The sequence below is a fragment of the Andrena cerasifolii genome, chromosome 6 (assembly GCF_050908995.1).
Source record: "Andrena cerasifolii isolate SP2316 chromosome 6, iyAndCera1_principal, whole genome shotgun sequence".
NCBI classification, from domain to species: Eukaryota; Metazoa; Arthropoda; class Insecta; order Hymenoptera; family Andrenidae; genus Andrena; species Andrena cerasifolii.
The window spans coordinates 16,145,772-16,168,341 of record NC_135123.1 but is presented as its reverse complement, the minus strand read 5'-3'; the positions used below and the strand labels follow the sequence as shown (position 1 = coordinate 16,168,341).

At 41.1% G+C, this 22,570-nt stretch overlaps 1 protein-coding gene across 4 annotated transcripts in view; it reads left to right on the top strand.

Moving 5' to 3' along the window:
- Window positions 1-22,040, top strand: part of LOC143370431 (tRNA dimethylallyltransferase) — a 116,731-nt gene extending 94,691 nt beyond the window's left edge. For 3 of the 4 annotated variants that reach the window (XM_076815551.1, XM_076815549.1, XM_076815552.1), the window contains 5 exons: window positions 4,936-5,051; window positions 18,207-18,303; window positions 20,985-21,098; window positions 21,471-21,656; window positions 21,748-22,040. In XM_076815551.1, coding sequence (XP_076671666.1) covers window positions 4,936-5,051; window positions 18,207-18,303; window positions 20,985-21,098; window positions 21,471-21,656; window positions 21,748-21,918 — 684 coding nt within the window. In that variant the 3' untranslated portion in view covers window positions 21,919-22,040. The remainder of the gene's footprint in view (window positions 1-4,935; window positions 5,052-18,206; window positions 18,304-20,984; window positions 21,099-21,470; window positions 21,657-21,747) is intronic. The other variant, XM_076815553.1, reaches the window with a different exon arrangement.
- Window positions 22,041-22,570: the final 530 nt, after the last annotated feature.

Sequence of the window (22,570 nt, the reverse complement as noted above, 5' to 3'; positions counted from 1 at the left end):
GCCGCCGGGGCCCAAGGAGCCGTTTCGCGTGCGAGGCCCATCGCGCCTCGCCGCGGTTGGTCTCCGCCGCCCCCCTCCCGCCCCGAGTTCCTAATCCTCGTGCAGACGAGTTAATTGGGAATTTCGGTCGGGGCCTTTAGATTGCCCTCGAAGATCCCTGGCTCTCTATTCTGTTTCACTCTCGCACTCCGTGCGTACCACGTGGGCTTGAAGACACTTGCACGCGAGCGCGGTGGGAAAGGAGGCCGGACTTTAGCGTCTCTTAGTTTCGCGAGCAAACGTTACAAGGGATAGGCAACGTAATATGTGTGGAATTGTTTTGTAATGCAGCATAAGAGAGGCAGCGCGTCAGTGGCTAGTAACTGTAATTAGTAATCGACGAGGGAAGATAGGCTTTCTGAAAGTTCAGAAAATTATGTAATTTTGTGTGCAAGTAGAGTAACACAAACCTATTTTTTGTTGATGCCAGAGTGCGGTTTTAGGGGGTGAAATCGTCCCTTCAGAACAATGCAGAATTTTATTTGTTGTGGAATATCTCGAGAATGATGAAAGCTATCAGAAAGAAGTTTAATCAAAAGTTGCATCTTTCTTTTATATCCACAAAACTGCGTAAAAATAATTATTAAAAAATCCATGCTTTTCAAGTTACCCCCACCACAAATCCTTAATTCGATAATTACTTTTACACAGTTTGGTAGATATAAAAAAAGGATGCAACTTTTGTTTAAACTTTTTTCGGATGTAAATTACCGTCGTCCTATGGTTTTTTCATTCAGTCATTAGGTTGTTACATCCGTAGTGGCGGGTCGTGAACGGTGGTCGAAGGAAACGAAATCGATCAAAATGTATCAAGCTGTCGGAATATTAATGGTCATCGCAATCTGACATTTGGGTTTATCTGATTATCGAGGCCGGACGTTTCAACGACATGTACTCGAATCATTAATGACCAGGAAACATCGCCGGTGGTCTTCTATTAAAAAACAAACGAAAAAAAAAAGGCGGGGACGAAGTAGCGGAGACTAAGAAAGTGTCCAAATCCGTGTGTTTGCTTTCGACAGGGCGATGCTAACGTTTGGGCATACACTTTCCACGTTTCGTGTAACCGTTCTGTGAAACCTTCGTTCTCGTTACCTTCTAACGTTCGCACGTGTGTAATTTGCTTGTTTTATCGGAATTTCTAATCGTAGCCAGAACTTTTTGAAAGTATATTCAATAAAGGGAAACCGGCGATCATTCGCCTGGCCGAATACTCCGCGCGTTTTTATGACCGGATGAATGAACACGTAAAATTAAAATAGAAAAGGTAACTCGTGAAATGATGATTTGCCAAGCGCGCAGGTACTTAGGATTTGCAAGTAATCGGTAATTTATGTCAATTATTCATTTAATTATACAGCTGTGCTGATATGGAATTGATGGAGTCGTTCAGTTGCAACCTCTTTTATGCGACTTCAAATATGATTAGACATTGCGAAATTGTCTAAACTATAAAAACGTTAACGCACAACCCATTTCACCGGAATTGCTGAAAACGAACCTCCTCAATAGATACAAAAGTAAAATGGATTTTCATTCTATCAATTCCTCGAAAACTTGGCGCGACTTTAATAATTACACTTCTTAGTTTGCACAAGTGTCTAAAGGGTTCACGTTTACGCAAGCTTCCTACGTTTGCGAAGGGAGCACGTCACTTTTCAACGATCAAAAATTGCTCAAAACTGACTCCACAATATTAATAATAACGAATCGCCTTTATTACACGCTAATGTAAGAATACAAAGTGCCACAGGAAGGGACAGCAGTGTGTAAAGCACGAGATTCACCGACCTAAAAATGCCCCAATCCTACGCTAATCCCAAAAGTATTATATAGAATTTTCAAAGCGCGTGACGATGAAAGCGACATACGGAAAAGTGGATCCGTGGAAATAAACCGGCGCGTGGTCCTGCGTAAAGCGATTTAATTAATTCCGCTGGCGTCCCTCGTACAAAACGCCGTTGACACCGTGCTCTCGCAAATATTCCAACGAACGACACCTTTTTTTTAAACTGTGCCCTTTGTTTCTAACGTGTGCTTGAGAACCGGGTCACGTCGGAGTGGTTTATCGTCGTCGATAGGACATGCCTGACCAGTTAGAGTTTGCACGTCGACGATTTTGAGGACAAGGAACTCTCTTAACGCGTTTTAGCTATTAGCGAGCGGGTATCAAACGGCGAGAGGAATAGAGAGACAGAGAGAAGAGGATTAATTTCAAAACCTGTTGGAGGCCATCGAAGACGGTGATATCGTTTATTCTTTTCCCTTCTTTTTTTTTTAGTGGCACGAGTCAGCCTTCGAACTCTTGCGTAAGTCAGACGGTTCATTGATATCGAGATCCTTCTCGACGTTACGTAGTAGTAGAACTATGGTCTATCGTTCAATGGGGGCTATGAACGCATCGGAGGGTACAAGGGACGACGTCGGTCCATTGAAACCTCGTTGAACACGTCAAAATTAATTTTAAGGGGTTGGTCCCCTTTGACCGGATCAAGAGGTACTTGCAGACCACTTCTTTAAGAATTTATTTTGACGTAACGGAAACAGTTTTTTTAGAAGAAGCCTTTTGTTCATAAGAAAGGCATGCTTGAACAATGCAAGAAAAAATTATTCAATTTTTTCGTAGAAACAAAGATGGCTGGTGCACGGTCGAGTACGGTACGTGATTTCTGATAGGTATGCCCCTGAAACGAGATTAGAGCAATGGAATATTAAGGAGTTACAGTGGCTCACAGCCATAATCGTATACTCTTTCAAATCGCATAACTTTTTTAAAATTAATCCAAACGACTTGAGTTTTTTTAGAAGCTAGAAGGATTAGTTTGCTAAGTGACGTGATTCGTCGTTTTGAAAAAAATGCACTTGGTCAGTATAGCAAAAAAAAAAACAAAGAAAAAATAGAAAAGGTCGTTTTATCAATTTTTTTGTGAGCCTGTAATGAAAATTCATAAAACCCGTTTGTAGATTGAAGTAAGTTGTATACGTGTCTAAAATCTCATGAAAATCGGTTAACGTTGCTCTGAGCTATAAACGCTTAAAGATCGCAGAGTAAGGTCGAGAATCGCTGATTTTGGGAATTTCCGCGATTCTCGATTTGAATTTTTGCTTTTAGATGTATCGTTTAGCCTAAGGAATGTCCACCAGCTAATGCTTAAAAAACACACGACTCATATCCAAGCCTATATCTCCTTTAGTTAATAATAATATCTCATGAAAATTTAGAATAATATAGTTAAAGAATGTATCTTTTAGTAGAAAAACATTGTGTATGATTTTCACTTAATCTTTTCCCCCCAAAATTTTTTGAACTTGTATGTTTTTTCCGGACCTCTAGGTGGGTGTAATCCCTTAAATAAAACTAATTTGTTTATCGTTTGACGTAAGATTTTTTCGCTCGGTTGAAAAATATCGAAATGGCGACGCTTTGAAGCAAAATGTTCATTTTTCTGAATGAAAATGGCATTTTATTTACGTATAAGTCGAGTAAAAATTGAAATATCGAGAAAACCTACGTCGGGCGGTGGATAATATTAAAGGGGCATTTTTGAAAACCTTGCGTGACTTAAGGTATTGATATAATGAAGTGTCTGGAAATCTTTCAGTTACCCTGTGTAAATTGTGTCAGAAATGTAAACGTCTGTGAAATAAGGACCGACACTCCCGTTAGTGTAGCTCCCTAAAACTGGACGAGTGCTGTCAAAGGTACATACACATCTTCGTCAGAAGTAGCTCATTTGTCAGAATTCTGTCTCACACGTATAAACGTAGTGGAGCTTTCTCGAAAGAGAAAGGGAGCGAAAACTAAACAGGCAGTGAGTGTTCCCTCAGTCTAAACACCCACGATGTGTGTACTTACCATGCGCTCTTCTATCATCGATGGCATCCAATAAAACGTTCACTGTCTGCCCAAGCTGACATACAAGCAAAAGGTCTTCAAAAAAATTTAAGTAAAGGCTTCAGTAAATAAGGAAACGATATCATCCCTTATTTCCATTCAAAGAACGAATAAAAAATGGGGAATAAACTTCTGTTTGCACGAGCCTCCCCTCTCAAGAAAATTAATTTTGGAAATATGTGTTTACAATCAACTATCGTGCTGGTATGCAATTCTTAATAAGAAATATTAGTCCCTTGTAAAAAAAAGTATATCAGCATTTAAAGTTGGAACTTATTCGGTTTCTCACAAGGGGCTTTGGTAAGAAGCAGTTCTCAAAAAAAGATTTGTCGCGTATTTTTTGTTATCGGCAATCCTCCATGTTGAAGGGGTGAAAACAGCCCCTAAAGTTGGGGATCGAGCAATCTTCTCTAGAATATCGCGAGAACTATTAGGCGTTGAACAAATTTTTTTTTAAAGTGTGTTTTTTAAAAACGAATTCAGCCCTTGTAACAGTTTTGAGAAAAATTTGAAGAAAAATTAAGAAAAAAGTGTTAACCTTTAATATAATATTTAAACAGAGGTAATTTTCTATAAACTGTTACGAGGGCTGGATTCGTCTTAAAAAAACATACACTTTAAAAAAAAATTGGTCTACGCCTAATCTCGAGATATTCCAGAAAATATGTTTTTGACCCCCAACTTTAGGGGCTGTTCTCACCCCTTTGCCGATAACAAAAATATCTGTCAATTTTTCTGAGAACCACCTGCTCCCCCTTTGTACAGCATGTTTGCAACACCCTGTAGGTTGAACCGTGTCACTCCGATGTACGCGTACGCGATAAATGATTTAATAGACGAAACGGAAAGCATCGAGGCTTTAGTAACGAGCGGTTAAGTAAAAGACGGCCGACGGTGATTGGAAAGCGGTCGATGGTGGAGCGTTTCTGGATAGACGATATACACGTACGTCGATGGCTCGGTTAATTAATTCGGAGCCCCTTTCTCCGAAATTCTTGCAGAAAGTCCTGGACGAGCGGCTGGATCGCAGGGTCGACGCCATGCTGGAGAGCGGTCTGGTGCAGGAACTGCTTGGCTTTCATCGGAGATACAACGAGCAGCGGATTGAGTCCAACACGTAAGTGCACGAGTTATATCAGTAAGTGCTTTATATCACGCGAGCCAGTCTGCTGGTTCAAGGATTTACCCTTCGTTTTTCTCCTGTTTTTCTTGAGTACCGATTCATGCTCGCCAGACCGTCCTAAGTCGTTCCCCTGAAGACTTTCCTCGATACCTTGGATCCTTTGGTTCCATTAAAGATTAAACCGAGGCGTTCTCGGAAACATTATCGAAACGTGGATATTCTGGTATCGTATAGCGTGCCAGGATTCTATTTTATTATCTTTTAGTCGATTCGGTAGAGTGAATGTGCCAGCTTTAGGGATGGGCGATACAGTATCGATACACACCTGTGTCGATATTTATGGTGTTAAATATCGATATTTGGAGGTCCGATATTTGTATTCATACGCAACCTACTAGTCTCGAATTTCGATACTTAAACGATTATGCAATTCCATTTATTTATGAAATTTCAATTGATTCAACCAAGCGAATATTTTAAGATTTAAATTATAAATTGTTCATACATAAAAAGTTCACATTAAACTCATTAAAGTATACCTACTTACACAGGTATACCCACTTTAAAAAAAAAAGATCCATATATTGTAAAAATAAAACTATTTGTGTAATAAACGTACATACATAATAAAACAATCTAGTTTTAATTAAACATTAATTCAACTTTGAGTTTGTTATTATTTTTTTATTTCATGTATCGAGATGTTTATTCCGATATTTTAAATTATCGATATTTTAAGTGTATCGATATTTTTATTCCGATATTTTAAATGTATCGATATTTTTATTCCGATATTTTAAATTATCGATATTTTAAGTGTATCGATATTAAGGCTGTCTTAAGGCTATCGATATTAAGGCTAATATTTTTAGAAATATCGCCCATCCTTGTCCAGCTTATTCATTCTGTTCACGTGAGCGGGTAATATCTTTCTGGTGCCATATTACCACGATTTCATTAATTTTTTCGTCATTCATCTCTAACGTCACTGCCATTACTTATTGTTAGCATCGCCCGTTACTAAACAAGGAAATTTAATTTTCACACGCGCGGATTAAATCCTTCGTAACGTTGAATGGAAAATTCGCGGCGCACGCCACCACCCAATCCCATTGGTCTAAAAGTCGAAAGAATCGCCAGTCTCGTGTGCGTACTGCGTAGCGGGCACGTGATCCACGCGATTCGTAAACGGCACGCCGCCCAGGCCTTTGTGAATGAAGCTTGCTCGCCTCTCGCCTTACTCGCTTCCGGAACTCGCGAGCGCGTCCACCGGATGCCTGGGAGAAAATAAAGGAAGTAGCCAGCCGCGAGAAAAAGCACTGGCCTTCGTAGCCGCGCACGATTCTCTCGCGGCGGCGTTACACCAAAGCGAAGAAAAAACCGACTCGACCGAATGATAATCGCGTTATCTTGGTTACCTAGAAAGTCTGAAGCTGACACTCGATAGCGATTCCCCCAGTCCTTTGTGCGCCTATAATGCACCAAGAAAGAACTGACCGCAGCTTCAACGTTACGCGACTTGCGAATGATGACCTTTGAACTCAGGTTAAAATGTTAATATGGCGTATTTATTTAAATCACGATCGCTCACCGGTTCTGTAATACCCACCTACCGTGCGCCCGTTGCTTTCAGGTTTAGATTGCTTTTTAATTTCTGATTTTTTTTTCCTGCGATGTATCGTAAAATTTGTTCACCGAGACGTACTCACTTTCGCCTCGTTTAGTATTAGTACATGTACGGAAAGTACTCTGGTGCGATTGGTGAATAAACTAAAATAAATTGGCTACCAACTTCTTTATCAAGCATGTAGTTACGGAGACTGTTTCATAACGCGTGGATCTGGGGGGTGATGCAATTAATATTCCCGGTACTATAGATAGGAGATGGAGGATTTTTTCTTAGATTTTGAATTTAGAAGTGAATGAAGATCGTCTGAGGATATGTTGACAGGTGGGAGAGAGCAGGGATAGAGGAATATAGATTTATGAAGTTGTCGGTATTTTTGATGAAACATAGGGGCCTTTCTTAAATTACGTAAGGGTAATTTTAGCGATTTCTTACCCCCTCTCTCCCCACTTCGTAAGATTCTATATTTCACCCCCTCCCCACTGTACTATTGCTTACATTGCATTTTTTCAGTCATTAAAATTCTTTTAAAGGTTTATATAATTTATTTAACTGATTTTCGTGCCTGCGATGAAACATCGCTTTTTAGGCTACCCATACTGAAAATTAGGTTAAAAAATATTACTAAAGACGCTACTTGACTACCTTCTCTCCCTCTGTAAAAAACGTAAGAAATTCGCACTTCTCCACCCCTTTACCAAATGCCTTATGTAATTTTAGGAGGCATTTAATAACATATAGCTTAGACTTAATATTTCGGAGGTCCGAATTATGGTAGATGACAGGCTGAGACAAATATTTCTAAGAGATTCAGAGGACCTTAATTCCGCCACTTATCGCGTTGAATAAAACAGTCGAATCACAGGCAATCTTCTTGCTGCTACCGCGTTTCAAGAAGTCTTACACTTGGATAATGAACTAAAATAATAAAGGAAACGTTTCCTTTTTGCTATCACATTATTGCACAGCAATGCACGAAAGCTTTCTGGTGACTTCTGAAATCTTCTATCAGTTATCAACTATTTCACGCAGCATTTGTCTACAGTCTAGAGGCACCTGGGTCTTTGGTATTAAAGAAATAGTACAAAAAATGGTAAAAGCAGAAAAAATAAATTTAATTCCTTGGCAATGCACTGTTTAGTATGAAATTTGCTATATCCTTCAATATCGTATATCAAAGGGTCTGCCAGTCTGTCGTTGCTTCGTCGCGAATCACGGAATTTCGTTTTGTTTGTAAACGGCAATTCCACGGTTTCCTTGGCGCGTACTGTCGCGACAGGAGTTCGGCTTACAAACGTTCTCATCCACTCATCAAATTCCACGAGAATCGGGTAACCGACGTTAAATGTTTCGCTGCGCTTTGCACGTATGCGACGGGACGATCAGTGGGAATGCTCGACTTGCTGTCAGGATTCTTGTTGTTTTCCTTCGTACACCGGTTACTGCGACACGCGACAGCTAACTTGGCCACGGGGCATCGTTTTTCGAAATTAGCTGAACGGCAAGTAACCTCGGCGCTAGGAGTTTGAAATGTTACTATCACCTGCGACATTTTAGCGAATTTCTTAAATCTGCTTTGTCAGTGTGGGCTGATAAAAACTGATTACAGCTGTAGGGTTTTGCAGTGAAGCCTGTACACTTTGTCTGCTGTCAAAAAGGAAAAGTTACGCGTCGTTGTGACTGTTTAAGGGTCTACGTTGCTTAGAGAATTTTTAATGCAAGCCACGGTGATTTACTTCTCTGAGAAAGCCCATTGTCGCACCATCTACTTACCTACATATTATGTTTTATTATGGGAAGAAAGAAATATGTTTGAAGCAACGAATTTCTGCAGAATATAAGCTTAAAATTAGGGAAATTATAGACAATGCAAACATCTATTATTTTAGAAGAGTTAACGCAATTATAATTGCAATAAAAAATTAATTCAAATACCATTTAAGCTGGAACCACCAGAAATATTTGGTCTCGTTAAACTTTTAAGCTTCTTTGTCAATTTCTACACGCTGGGCCATTTCGTAACCATGCAAATGAGTTTTGCAAGAGTGTTTCCAACAGCTACGCCAATAGTTAAAAACCTGTATGATATTTGGAAGAATATCTACTAAAATGCAGTTTATCTTTAGATTTCGTATAGTGATAGAATTTATCTACCTAATTGGCAAACTGTATTACAAGCACACTCCGTTAGTTCCAGTCGAACGCGACATATGAATTAAAACGCAGCCACTTTTAAATCTCAATTTTGCAACTTGGTAAGTGTACAATTATCTCTATTTTTGCTATATGGATTTTTGGACCGTCATGTGGTTTCAAGGAACATGCATTCCCGCGCTTATCTATCCAGTCTCTCGGTGCTCTTTTCGCTCGATCGGGAATGGTGATACGCGCGCACAGATAAGGCGAGTATCGATTCGATTAGCGCGGTACATTATGCACTTGCGTTTGAGAAAAAGTGGACCGTCGATAAACCGCTCGAGAACTGGATCCATTCTATTGCTGACTTCCCGTTTCGCGCCCTTTGTGGTTACACCCGTGATACCGAAGCAAATGTGAGTGGTGCGGCTCGCTGGAGACTTGGCGCTTAACTATCGGTCGTAATTTGTTCGTGGACACGTAGAAAATGTATATCGACGGTACCTATGGCGTAAAAATGAACATCAATCAAATGATTTGCCTCGCTTTGATTACAAGTTGTAGACACTTTTGTCCTCCAATCATGTTTCATGAAATCTGGAAATGTGTACATTGGAGGCTAATCAATCCCAGCTTCTGATAGCCAAAAGTGGTTGTAACTCCAACGAAAAGCGATTACGTCATCGTATAACACCCTTCTTTGTTCTCTGCATATTTCGTAAGATAATAGGCGGCGAATTGTCAACCGATGCACAATCGCGGGCAGCTCTAGCTTTCCCCTTGAAAGGAAAAGGAAATTTCAAGCCGAAGAGCTGATGGAACGTATCGGAAGCAAAACACGGTTAATCTTTGGCATCGGCATTAACGCATCTCGGTTGCGCGGCCCCCCTCTGTTCTCCTCGTGCTATCAGTCGATAATATCCCCGAATTTCCGGTCGTTCGATCGACGCTTAATACCGCCGCTGACAATTATCGCTAATTATTACCGTTGGCGTATGCGTGCACAGTGCGCGCCGAACTGCATCGGGCCGCTGCACCAGCGGCTATGCAAATTACACCGCCGGGCCAATTTGCAGTCGGCTTCTCGCTACGGCACGTGCAGCGCGCGGTACGCAACGTGGAGCCAGCCAGTGAGGTGGTTCCAACTGAATTACATCGCCGCCTAAGAAGTTCATGGGAATAGAGGAGCAAGTGTACAATGTCTGCGCGAAGGTTATTGTCTTTGAGAGCGGCGAGTGATGCGCTCGATCATGGCGAGCTGGACTGCAGTTGTTCGCCCCTTTCGCTGCAGGATAGCGGCGGGGATTATTATTGGCCACGTTGCTTGGTTCTTCAACAATTGTAACGAGCCCTGCTTCATTTCCGTGGTCCAAGGCAGAAGATCAGTTGAAGTCAGCTGGGCACTTGTTTTCATTGTTCGGAGCAACGATTTTAATAGTTTGACCGATTTCTTCAGTAATTTGAATAATTTTTTAGTGCGAGGGTAATTTGCAAAGGGGATAAGAGGCATTCTAGATGAAGTACTTTTGTGTCCCATGGTAAATAGTTCGAACGTATTCCCAAACTTTATTTCTCCTTCTGTCTTTGTTAAATCAGCAGCATCTCTATAAATTGAGCAGATCTGAGGCGAGCTGCGGAAGTGTCGCGTGTGAGGGAGCTTTTAAGAATGCAGTATCTCTTCAGGCACATTTCATTCAGATTTAGTTTTTATTTATTTATTTAGCAAGTACACGAATCCTTTCTCCTACAGCAGAAATTACTCCGTACAAAGACCCCCACCCGTACGCGACAAACTATCCGGGAACTCCCCCTTACCACAATCGAAGCAACCGTTGCAGAAAAGAAATCAGCGCAATTATAAGTCTTGTTAGGAAACTGACAGGTGTGACGAAACGAGTGAGTCTCGTAAATGAAACTTCTTTCGTAGAATTTAGTTATAAATAAAGGTGGTACACGTTGTTCCATCATGGTCTGAGAGTTTTGCACGTGTAATATTAGCAAGCCCTTGGCCAGGGGAATGCTATCGCAACGATTACACCTCTTACGATTATTAAAGGCCCCTCCTCCCTTTTTTACGTCATGCACGGCCTTCCTTCGTTTCACTCCTACTTACGTACCTTGCTACTCTCTACACATTTCTGCAAGTAGCATGTCTCGTATTATGCAAATGTCCCCCCCTCCCCCCGTTTGCCTGCTCTGTCGGCTCTGCCTGCTTCACTTCTGCCGGATGTGACGTCACACTCTGAAATATCAAAGTTGCAGGAGGCAGGTGTGATTAATAAAACGTGCCGATGCGAGAGCACCGCGCCCCGGTTAATTGCCTATATGCAACCTCTTTACGGCGTCATTAGGCGGCGAATGAGAATTCTCGTGCTGCGCAATATTGTTCTTGTTTCGAGTATGGATTTCGGGGAATTCTCGGAAGACATTTCGACGGCGCACATTATTATTCCTACCCTCGCTAAGGTAGGTACACTTCTCGCCGAGAGTTCGAACTAATTTCTCCCGACTTTTTATTGAACTCACATTGTATAAGAAATGTTCTTCCCATTCGAGGTTCATACTTTGAAGTCTTTAAACGATGATTGCAGTGTTCCTTGTTTCAAGGAATTTTCATATCGTATCAAGTAAGAAAGTTAAGGGATTATACCCACCCTGGCGGTCGAAAAGAGGCGAATGTTTGTGAATTTTTTTTGAAAAAGCGGAAGCATATATTTGTGTAGAACTTTTTGCACTTAAAAAGCAACATTTAAAGGACATTTGGTAATTTTTTCGTAGAAAAATATTTACTTGTCAGCTAATTTCCGTTAAATTTATAGGGGTGATCCCCCTCCCCCCGAAGAGTAATGAAATAGAAAAATATTATGACATTGTGTATTATTCTGTATAAACAATTAATGTGAATTTAATTGTGCAGACTATAGTATTGGATAGAGATATTAAAATATAAATTACAAGGAAATTTTATATCTCGTAAACGAAGGTTAAAAAATGGACTTATGTACTTTTGCATATTTCGCCCCGTCCAAGAAAGGCTACTGAATCCGCCTCTGGCATTAGCGTTGCTACAAACTGAAAATACTTTCGACGTGGGAAGATCCTTTATCTTTCAAATAATTGCAATGTCCCTTTCAATACGTGTCTCTTTCATCCCACCTCTCCCCTACGAAGTCAGAATCCCCGTGGCATTGCCGCGTTTCTCGTGAACCCGATCATTCGGTTATCCCTGAATGCCATGTAATTTTCATTTATATGCAAATTAAATACCTCACCGCCATTTCTGCTAATCGGTATAAGAGATATTGATAACAGTTGGCACACGAAGAAAAAGCCGTCTCATGCATTCGGAATTACGGTGATTAATCTTGGAAAAATAAGAAAATAACCGGCTGGGTAACGATGTCCATTCATTTTTCCGCCGTGCAACTTTCAGGAAATATATAACGTGTCTGTCACATTTAACGAGTCGATCGACGAATTTTACGGCCTCGTAGCGTTATTTTTTCTTCTCGAAATGCTTTCGAGTAAACGTGTTCCGTGCCCAAGGTGTGCCGCGATTAATATCGAGGCGACAGTAATAAAAAATGTAGTGCACACGATTGTGTATGTACGGTAACGTTAGCATGGTACGCGCGGGGTGTTGTCAGAAAAAAAATTGAAGAGTTTCGGGACACGCGGTACACGTAAACGTGAATAAAAATGAGCTCAGTGGATAGGATCGAATTAAGGTAGATCGGCAAATGAGCTTAAAGTATCTATTTTAACCAGCGGCCGTAGCCGTGATGGAAAACACCGGTTCTCGTTAGATCGCCGAAGTTAAGCATCACGGGGCGGTGTACTAGGGAAAGATGGGAGACCACCACCCTTTCTCCCGGTGCGCTGCTGCTGCTGGGACCCCAAGCAGACAGGAGGGAAAAATGAAAGACTAATGTTCGTTAGGCAATATAAGCAAAATGCTTGAAACATCATCCTGTGTAAAAACACAGGAAAAATAAAAATACATACGTATCTATTTTAATTTTGGAAATTAATTTTATATAAAGTACAGTTCAGTTACCATACTTACTTGTTCTGCAAATATTCTTCAATCTCTCAACTGTTCATTCATTCTTGAAAACCTTCGCAAGTGCATCTTGTAAATAGAACAGGCAAGTGAATATAAAATAAGATCGTGAACTCCTGTAGAAGTGAAAACCTCATGTACAGTGTCAACCCTTCGCACCCCAACTATGCTTCCCAGAGACACCGAAGAGTGAATCACACGCTGCCTATCATTAAACCATATGTAAATGAAAGAAGTAAGTAGTAATTAGCATTAAATGACAAGCTATAATTCCACTCCAAAACCCTGTGCTTAATCAGCTGAACTTTGATCAGAAATATCTCCCACTGGCCTGCAAAGGGTTAAATATGTTTCGAAACAGAAAACAGGCACACAGAACACATTTTATAACACAGCAAAAACGGCCCCGTGACGTTTTCTTTGTTCCCGCGCATTCAACTCACCCCTGAAGCCAGTCCGTCTGTTACGCAGCGCCGAGTAAAGCCGCGTATCCACCTGTGCATTCGCCCCGAATGTGCATTCGGCGCGCACCGATTTTTTGCTCGTTCGGTTGTTCGGCGCGCGTTCGGGCCGATTCGCTTGCTGACGGTCCATCAAAGCGTGCATTCGGCTCCGAGCAATACCATGAAATATGGACGCCGCAAATTTCACTGAACCCCGAACGCGCGCCGAATGCACATTCGGGGCACAGATGCACAGGTGAATACGCGGATTAAGCCCCGCGGAAAGCAGAGAAGTACAAGATCTGTCGTCAGTTGTGGGTCGTTATAGTTTTAATGGAAGACACCGGTTTCGGTGTTACTTAAAAAGTAACAGAGTAGCTGAATGGCGTGCGGGACCCGATCATGCGAAACGACGCGTGTAAAATTTCATTACACAGGGGACTGTGAAACGTTTGTCGAGCAAATCTGTCGCTATCGATCGGCCAGTGATTTCCACCGGACCAGAAAAGATCCGAGTTACAAGTTCCTCCTGTCACGTGCACGACGCGTGTTAATAATTATAATTTTACAAAGTACCTACCTATCGCTTTCACGCGGCGTAAAGAAACACGTGCAACAAGTTTTTGTTGTGCTTCGAAATATAATGTCTGCTACTTGGTGATACACAGGGTGACACGTAATTGGCGAGAACCACTTTCAGCATTTCTTTGGTACTCGTGGTTTGGGTTAAGAGTGAGTGTAATAAATATAATTATTACAGATCTTAATTGACTTGTTCTTGTCTGTAATAGCCACTGCAGCATCTACACTAAGACCACTAGATCTATGGATCTATGTACACGTGTGAAAAGTGTGCTGCAATTAAGAAATCATTCGAATCAATAAATTTGAATGAAAACTTAGAATATTTTTTTTTTATTACTTATTATTGTCGCATCAACTGCTACAGGTTATTAGCGATATATATTTGTATTATAACTCGGGAACTGTAAGGGATAGAAAAAAAGTTTCAAGACAAAACTTGTTACTTCTTTTAATTAGATCTATCGTTTGGTAAACAAATTATTTTACAGTTCACGAGTTATAACACAGAATTGGAAAATAACCGGATATTCAGGGGTAAATTCCACCCTCTTACAGTGAATTTAGGCAATAAACAAATATTGCGTTGTAATCAGGAGGAAATCCCCTACATATTCACAAAGTTTCAGAATTTTCTGAATTTCCGGGTTCGGGATCTTTCTTTGTTAGTTAGATTTTGGAGCACAGTGATTTTTCCCTCGGATAGTCGATTAACTTCTTCATGTGCACTGTCTTAGTTAGCATTCCATTTATACTGGTATATCAGCTGTATTCCCGAAGTTGTGAAATTTCGTAGAATTATGTAATAGGAGTTTAACTGTGATTGGAATATTACATTCATGGGTGATTTATCCATTAGGTGTTCATGTGTTAGGTTTGTGTAGCCAATTCTGAGTCGGGTCATAGCAGCTTCATCTCTCCTATTTAGAAAACTAAGAATATTCATATTGGAGAAGGGAAAAGAAGTGCAATAATGTGTGTAATGAGTGGAACGGGGCAGCCAGTGGCAAGAAGTATTCATTACTTAATTAAGTGGTATAAACTGTATTCCGATGCATATTCAATTTCAGTTTATGGATTTATATAGAAAGTTAGTACTAATTGCGAACCTAACGCTGATTACAAGAGAGAAATTTCTGCAACACAGTGCAACATATAACCTTTGAACTGTAGAACAGTGTTCCACCCACCATCCAGTCAATTCCCACATCACATCAGATGCAAGGTCGCGACGAGCATAAAAGATTACTTACTTTAAAGAAAAGTCACAGACGCACATATGTTTAGTTGCAAAAATAAGAAAATTATGACGACGCAAAAATTAAAAACGTTCAAAAAGGACCGGTGCGTCGGTTCTAGTGTTAAACAGTATCCCCTGGAAACCAGTCGAAGGTTTCTAAAGGCAATTATAATACAACAGTGAGAACCGCCATCGTTATTGCTCCTTGGTAATAGAATACATCGAACTTCCGTTTTATAGGGAGCCATAATCCACGAGAATGACCGATTATCTCGTGCCCGGGATAACCGGGCGCTTCTCCAAAAGAAAAAGCCACAGCGGTGTGCGAGTCGCGTTCTGGTGGCTGCCTGGCAACAGGTTGTAAAAATATTTCAGAGCAGTTATGTATTTGCGGTTATGATTACTGTCACCGTCGCTATCTTAATTGCCGGCGCTGCTACTATTACTACCACCGCCATTGGCACTGCCATTATCGCTACACCTGCCATTGACACCGGAGTTATCATTATTCTTGCAGTAATGTCGGCGAATTTCTGATTAATACTGATCGTATCGCGGGAGGACCGACGCCACGATTATCGCTTGTTAATCACGATTCTCTCGATAATTACCAGAGACGACCGGCCGATAGCTGGGTTATTGGTTAGGAGTTACTCTCGCGACACGTGCAGGCCGCGGAAAATTAGGGTAATTTGTGGCTAATCAGGGTAATCACAGTCGAAGTGGAGTTACGGTTATAACGTTTACGCGTTACAGGGGACCTTTATCGTTCGAACTGATAGAGAAACATGCCTGTTTGGATAATGGCACGTTCGTTTCTCTGGCGTTCAGCATTCTGTGTTTCAAGCGAGATAATCGTACGCTGATGTAAAAGAAATCGGCAAAATGGTATAAAGACAAGATTCTCTTGAAATCCAACGAGTTTTAGATGCTTGTCGTGGGTACATCGCCTAAGATTATGACAGTTTTACTGCGCGAGTTAACGTTGAGGGTTACTAAGTAAGCAGTCGTTTTTGTCGAAAATGAAGCATTTCTTTTTCATTTAATTGCAAAGAAATTAATTGCAGCTGAGACTTGTTCTGCGACACAAAGTTTATTAACATCATAAGCTTTAAAAAACAGGTTTGTTTAATCAACAATGTGCATTATATATGACGCTACAGATGCATCTTTGAAGAGGCTTTTTAAAAAAGTCTCTTCCGGGCACAAACATTGCGATTTAAATCCACACATTTAAAACTATATTTTGGAAATGTGAAAAATGCGATTCTATACAGCAAGGAATAATAAACATTTAACCAAGGAAAACATTAAAATCCGTACGTTAGTTTTTTAAAAAAAAAATCATGAAAATAGGCCTCCTTCGACCGGCGAAGTAGAGTGGACCCGTAAAGCAAAGGTATTAAGTATTAGATATTATACTCTGAGTGCTTGTGATCGTAGTTTCCTCGGTATCACAAACTCTTGCTAATAATGCAACTATAGAAGTTCCATGTACGCAGTCCCCTAAGCAAGTATTATTATTCTTAATTCTTCGAGCAGCTAACCCTATCGCTTTCATAAAATATCAAAAACAATACTTCCGTTTAGAAAACAAAATGCAATTGCATCAAGAAAAAGATTCAATCCCACGAAAATACATTACGTATGCTTACACCATCCAACTTTCCCACCTACCATTCTCTAATTGCAACCAAGCAAGAGATATAATTGATCCCACTCTGTGTTCCACTCAACTATAGTTATCTAACTTTTAATTCAGCCTTTCACACGAAAAAGTTAATTTTTTACGGAGACCACGGAGCTGTCCTATACGAGTGCTATCTTTCCGTGGACGTGTGCACAACCACACTGGGCGCGCGAATCCAATTTCCAGTTACAGGTACATATTTGGCGTTGGCACGTGTGCGAACAAGTGAGCCGCCGTACGCGTCGAGCTCAGACTTTTCCCGCCGCGTAAGCTCGCCGCCTCGACCTCGCCTCGCTCGCTATCACTATCCGGCAGTGATAAGATGGTGAGCCTGCAAAATGCAGTTCTCCTTTCGTGGCGGAGATACGATCGCCACTCGAGAACTAGAACCGAGGACGGAAACGTGCTCGCGCGACGCTCTTCGCCGCGGCTGGCTTTGAAGACGACGGCACATGGAACGTCTGCCAGCCACCCCCTCGACAGTTCCATCCCGCGTCACCCTGAGACAGTCACGTCTTTATTACGCCTCGTACGGATATGCCATAATGAGAGAGCAGGCAGGGTAGGGGGGAACGAGCTGCTGGTGGAAGGTAACGGGATGGCGAGGAGGGAAGTGTTGCAATTCTTGTATATATATGTAGTATTCTATCTCCTCAATATTCCGCAGTTCCATTTTGCTGTTTCACCCTTCCTTGAGCTTCGATGGCGCTCCGTTCAAACGAAACTCTGAAATATTCTCGACGAGCCTATATGTTGATGTGCAAAGGGTTAACGAAGACCACCTAATTGAGCCCAACCCTACCGAATGATGGCCACATCCTAGAAGATAATGGCATCGAAATTCTCGACGTTTAATCAGCGTCCACGTGCACAGCAGCGCGTTGCATATCCTGGCTGCATTTATGACAGCATCAGTCGCTCCCCCAGACCAGTTCATCCCTCAGTTATGCAATCGATGAAATTGCAGCTGTGCTCTTTAATTTTTACATCCTCGAAATTGGTCTGCATTCCTACCCGCTCGAAATTCCTGCGCGCCCAGGGTCCGCAGCACCTACAGTTAGGGGGGTGAAATTGAGTGGCGGTAATTCTAAGAATGTAACAAATGTCTCTCTATTAAGCGAGCGCGTATCTAACCATGATAAATATGAAATTCCGGGAAGCATCTATCCAGTTAACAGAAGCAGTCTTCTGCGTTGCTGCAACCAGTGCCATGCACCACCGAACACTCTGCACGCGAATTGCAATTAAGATCTTGTTGCTCTGAAAAAATTCACAAACTCGAGAAAACCCTCCCCCTAAAATCAAGGAATAGAAGTCTGAGCGATTCAAGCGCCTCGGAGTGTGACTCGACCACTGTTTGCATTCCAGGTCAGCCGATTACACGAAAGGCATCTTCCAGAGCATCGGCTTCAAGGAGTTCCACGATTACCTCGTGCTGCCCGAGGAGGAGAGGCGTCGGGAAAAGGTAAGCAGAAGCGGCGAAGCGCAACGTCGTCGTGTCGTCACGTTCAGCCGCAGCTGCGTGCGGTTATCGTCGCTGGAACCGATCTTGCTCCCCGCGAGGGGGACGTTTTACACGGGAGAAGGGTGGTGGTCGACTCGGGGAGCTTTAAAGGGCTGGACGTTGCGGTTCGAATAGTTCTGATAGTTGAATAGCTCTTTTTCTCCGTGGTTGCTTCGACTTTTTATTAGTCTCGCACATTTTTTAAGCCACGTGTCTTCTCGGTTAAACTGAATCCGCAAACAGGACAAGTTAATTCATCAACGTGCTTTAAGGGGTTAGGCCACCTTGGACGGAGCAAAATTGCAGTCATTTTCGAATTTTTTTTTAGGAAGATAATGAAATTAACAGAAAATTTAAGATGAAGCCTGTTATTGTACAACTCTCGCCTGGAAAAATCATTTTTTTCCCCCCCAAAATGGCGGCGATAGAGCCGTGATACGCAAGATTTTAAGGAGCGACGTTTTCCACGGTGTTCAATCTCACGGCTATACCGTTTGACCTCGAACAAAAAACCAAAAAGTTTTATTTTCTACATGACTAAATCTAGAGAAGTACGTAGCGGTTTTGCGATATCTTGAATATATTCTTTGCATTTGACAATTTTATAAAAAAAATATGCACTTTTTCTCCCCATGGTCACCATTTCGAGACGGATTAATGTTTCTCGATTTCCCTACGTACTTCTCTAGCTTTAGGCATGCAGAAAATAAAACTTTTTGGTTTTTTGTTCTAGGTCAAACGGTACAGCCGTGAGATTGAACACCGTAAAAAACGTCGCTCTTCAAGATCTCTCGTATCACGGCTCTACCGCCGTCATTTTGTAGGGAAAAAAATACGATTCTATCCGGCGAGAGTTGCGCAATAACAGGCTTCATATTAAATTTTCTGCTTATTTCATTATCTTCCTAAAAAAATGCCGAAAATGACTGCAATTTTGCTCCGTTCAAGGTGGCCTAACCCCTTAATGGGGCATTTGAACCCTCGCAAGGTGGAAGTTGAAGGAATAATGAGGTCACTATGAAATTTTAATCTGTAGGATAAACTTCATTAGGGTGGATGCACCATTTGTGGCCACTTTAAGATATTGTGCCAGTTTTGGCCACTTCTTAAAAAATATAATATTTAATATTAAGTATAACCTTATATTTCTGGCGGTATACTAAACAAAATATTCATCATGTGAAATTCTCCGCATAATAATGATCCGCGAGCAATTTAAAAATGAGATAATTAAGCACGTGGCCAAAAACAGTGCAATGGCCACAAACGGTACATCTGCCCTATTCACGTTTTGTAAAATTCTTTGTCACCATATTGTAGGACAGGCTTGGGAAATTAAGTGAACGCGGCAGCCGATTTTCAGACGCGCAACGTCTCCTTTCTTCCGCCTCACAATCTTGGCCACCGCGGCGGTCTAAGTGCGTGGAGCGCCTCAGGCCCGTACCATATGAACCGCGCGCGGCGCATTGGGGCGACGTTGTATCGATAGGTTTCCACATCGTCCCAGAGAGCACGATTTTCAATGCGTTTTTGTCTTGTCAACGCGCCACGTGCGCTTCACGTGGTACGGGCCTGAGGCGCCCCAAGCACCTGGGCGCCACGGGGGCCAAGACGCGCGGTCGGAGAAAGGAGGCGTTGCCTCTGAAAATCGGCCGCCGCGTTCACTTAATTCCCAAGCCTGTTGTAGGATATCGATAGCCATACATCTTTGGATTAAACATTTTTTCGATGTCTTTTACGGTTTCGCAGATATTCGCCATAATATGGAAACTCACAATCTGTTTAAGGGGGGTGTTTTCTCCCCTAGGACTCTTTCATTGCTAAAACAAAAAATGGTTACGTTATTAGCATCACTTGGGCTACATTTCTGCAAAATTTCAATTTTTTAAAAAATTTTTCGAGTTGCTGAGCATCCCTTGCCAGTAACGCTTCGATAATCCGAGTTTCGGTTAATGTTTCGTGCGAGGTGGTATTCGGATGATGTTACTGTGCCTCTGTCGAGTCAGTTTTTTTTATTAGAGTTCATGGTGTAATGTTTCAATTGATTCGTGCGGATATATTATTCATAAATATTAGGGATATCGGGAAATGTTGGAAATAAAAGTTGAATGGTTTCGAGAGGGGCGTAAGTGACGTGAGTAGTTCTTTTTTTGTTTTAGCTTCGTCTGTTTTAAATTTAATGCATTAATCGATAAACCATGGCGGTAGACATTGTACAGTATACAGGCTGTCGCAGTATTAATGGTACAACCGAGGATAGGGTGATTCTATGTGAAAAAATAAGTCGTCAATATGGAAAAAGAAATTTCATTTGACGTCTCATTTTTTAAGGCTTTATGTCTTATTTCCATCTACAGACCCACTCTAAGCTGACAGAGATAGATAATAGCACATAATATTGATAAGGAATCAACATTACGTATGATGTTAATGCTATTTGTAAACGACGCGTTAAGTGCACACGTACTCGCAGAATATTCGAAGTCGATTTTCTCGAAAACAGAGCCTGAAATGAAAAAAAATTATTCTGTACTTTCGACTTATTTTTTCAGGTGGAATCACACCCTCCTCGGTTGTACCATCAACACTGGAACATCCTGTGTATAATAGGAATAGGGTAATAAGTTATTGTTTGTTGGCAGGGACAAGAGTTACTCAAGCAAGGAATTTCTGACCTCAAACTTGTCACAAAGAGGTATGCGAAGAAGCAAGAGAGATGGGTCATGAATCGTCTACTTCGTCGCAGTGATAGACAAGTACGAGAAGCTCGAATTAAACTATCATAAACAATTAAAAATTCTATACAATCCTTTACCCACAATGATTTTTTCTTACTGAAAATTGCTTTACAAAAATGATTTTCCGAACAACTCAAGTTATATTTCAAAAGTTACAATTTTAAAATTTTTTTTCAATGCCATGTGTAAATCTTCCAATGATGAATAATTAAGATAGATAGTCACTGCTTACATCTTTCTAACTTTGTAGAAAAAGAGAGCAATTATCTCGCAAGGCTAGCCAGTTCTCAATTTCAAAGGTAAATGATGGAACAAAGGATTGGAAGAATTTTCTATTTACTCCGTTAAACTAAAACCGAATTTCAAGCTACGTATAATTAATGATTACAGGTTCCACCGGTTTATTCATTAGATTGCACGGATTTGGATCAATGGAATACTAACACGTACGAGCCAGCGGTGGCGATATTAGATGCCGCGTTTAGAGGGCTGCCACCTTTGCAGCAGCCAATGAACGAGTTGATCGAAAACAAGAAACTTAGTGACAGCAGTAACGAGGAAAGCCACTATTGCGAAGTACGTTGTCATTGCGCTTGCTTTTATCCCCATCTTCAGCGTTTTCGGAGCCGGACAAGTATTTATTTAAGTACCTGTTTATTGCTGACAGGTGTGCGAAAGGATTCTCATCGGGAACTTTCAGTGGAACTTACATTTGCATGGCATGAAGCACAAGAGAGTCCTGAATCGGAAAAAGAAATTATCTGACAGCACAGAAGCGGAAAAACGAAAAACAGAAGAAACACTGGCGGAGGAAAATGAGACCAAGGAGAATCGATAAAAAGAACTGATGCGTTATAATTTTTAATCGTTATAGTATGTAAAATATACTTGGAAGATTATGTCTCGAGCAAATGTTTTATACGAATTAAAAGACTTGTAAATATATATTTTCAAATTTCAGTGTTTCATCAGTTTGCGAAATTTTCCTGCTCCGTAAATGGTAAATGGAAGCTTTATAGCGTCCCAACGAAATGTAGAGAACTGTTCTATCTTCCTTGATAAGAAACATTTCCATCCTTTACCGACCGGTAGCCTATTAATGGAGTACCATTAACCGCTGTCGGTCGGTAAAGGGTTTTAATATCCATCGACAAATATTACAGAAATTCTTTTTTCGTTTCTCAGATGTTGGTAATATTGCCATTGGTAATATCACAGACTAGGTATCCTCGACGATGGTATAGACAGATACGAGGTATAGGATCCTGTAGCATAGATCCTGCGGTATAAGATAGACCTGATATCGAATGGATTATTCTGTCGCGGGTTTGGAGAGTCCTATAACCGCATTACCATTTTAGTGTCGTTGCAACGTTACCGGTAAAGCCTCGAAACAGATTGTAACGCTACGAGTGGTAGGAATTCAAATTAAACGATATAAATTTTTTTTTAAAATGTTCTAAACGTTAAAACTAATTTAAAGAAACATA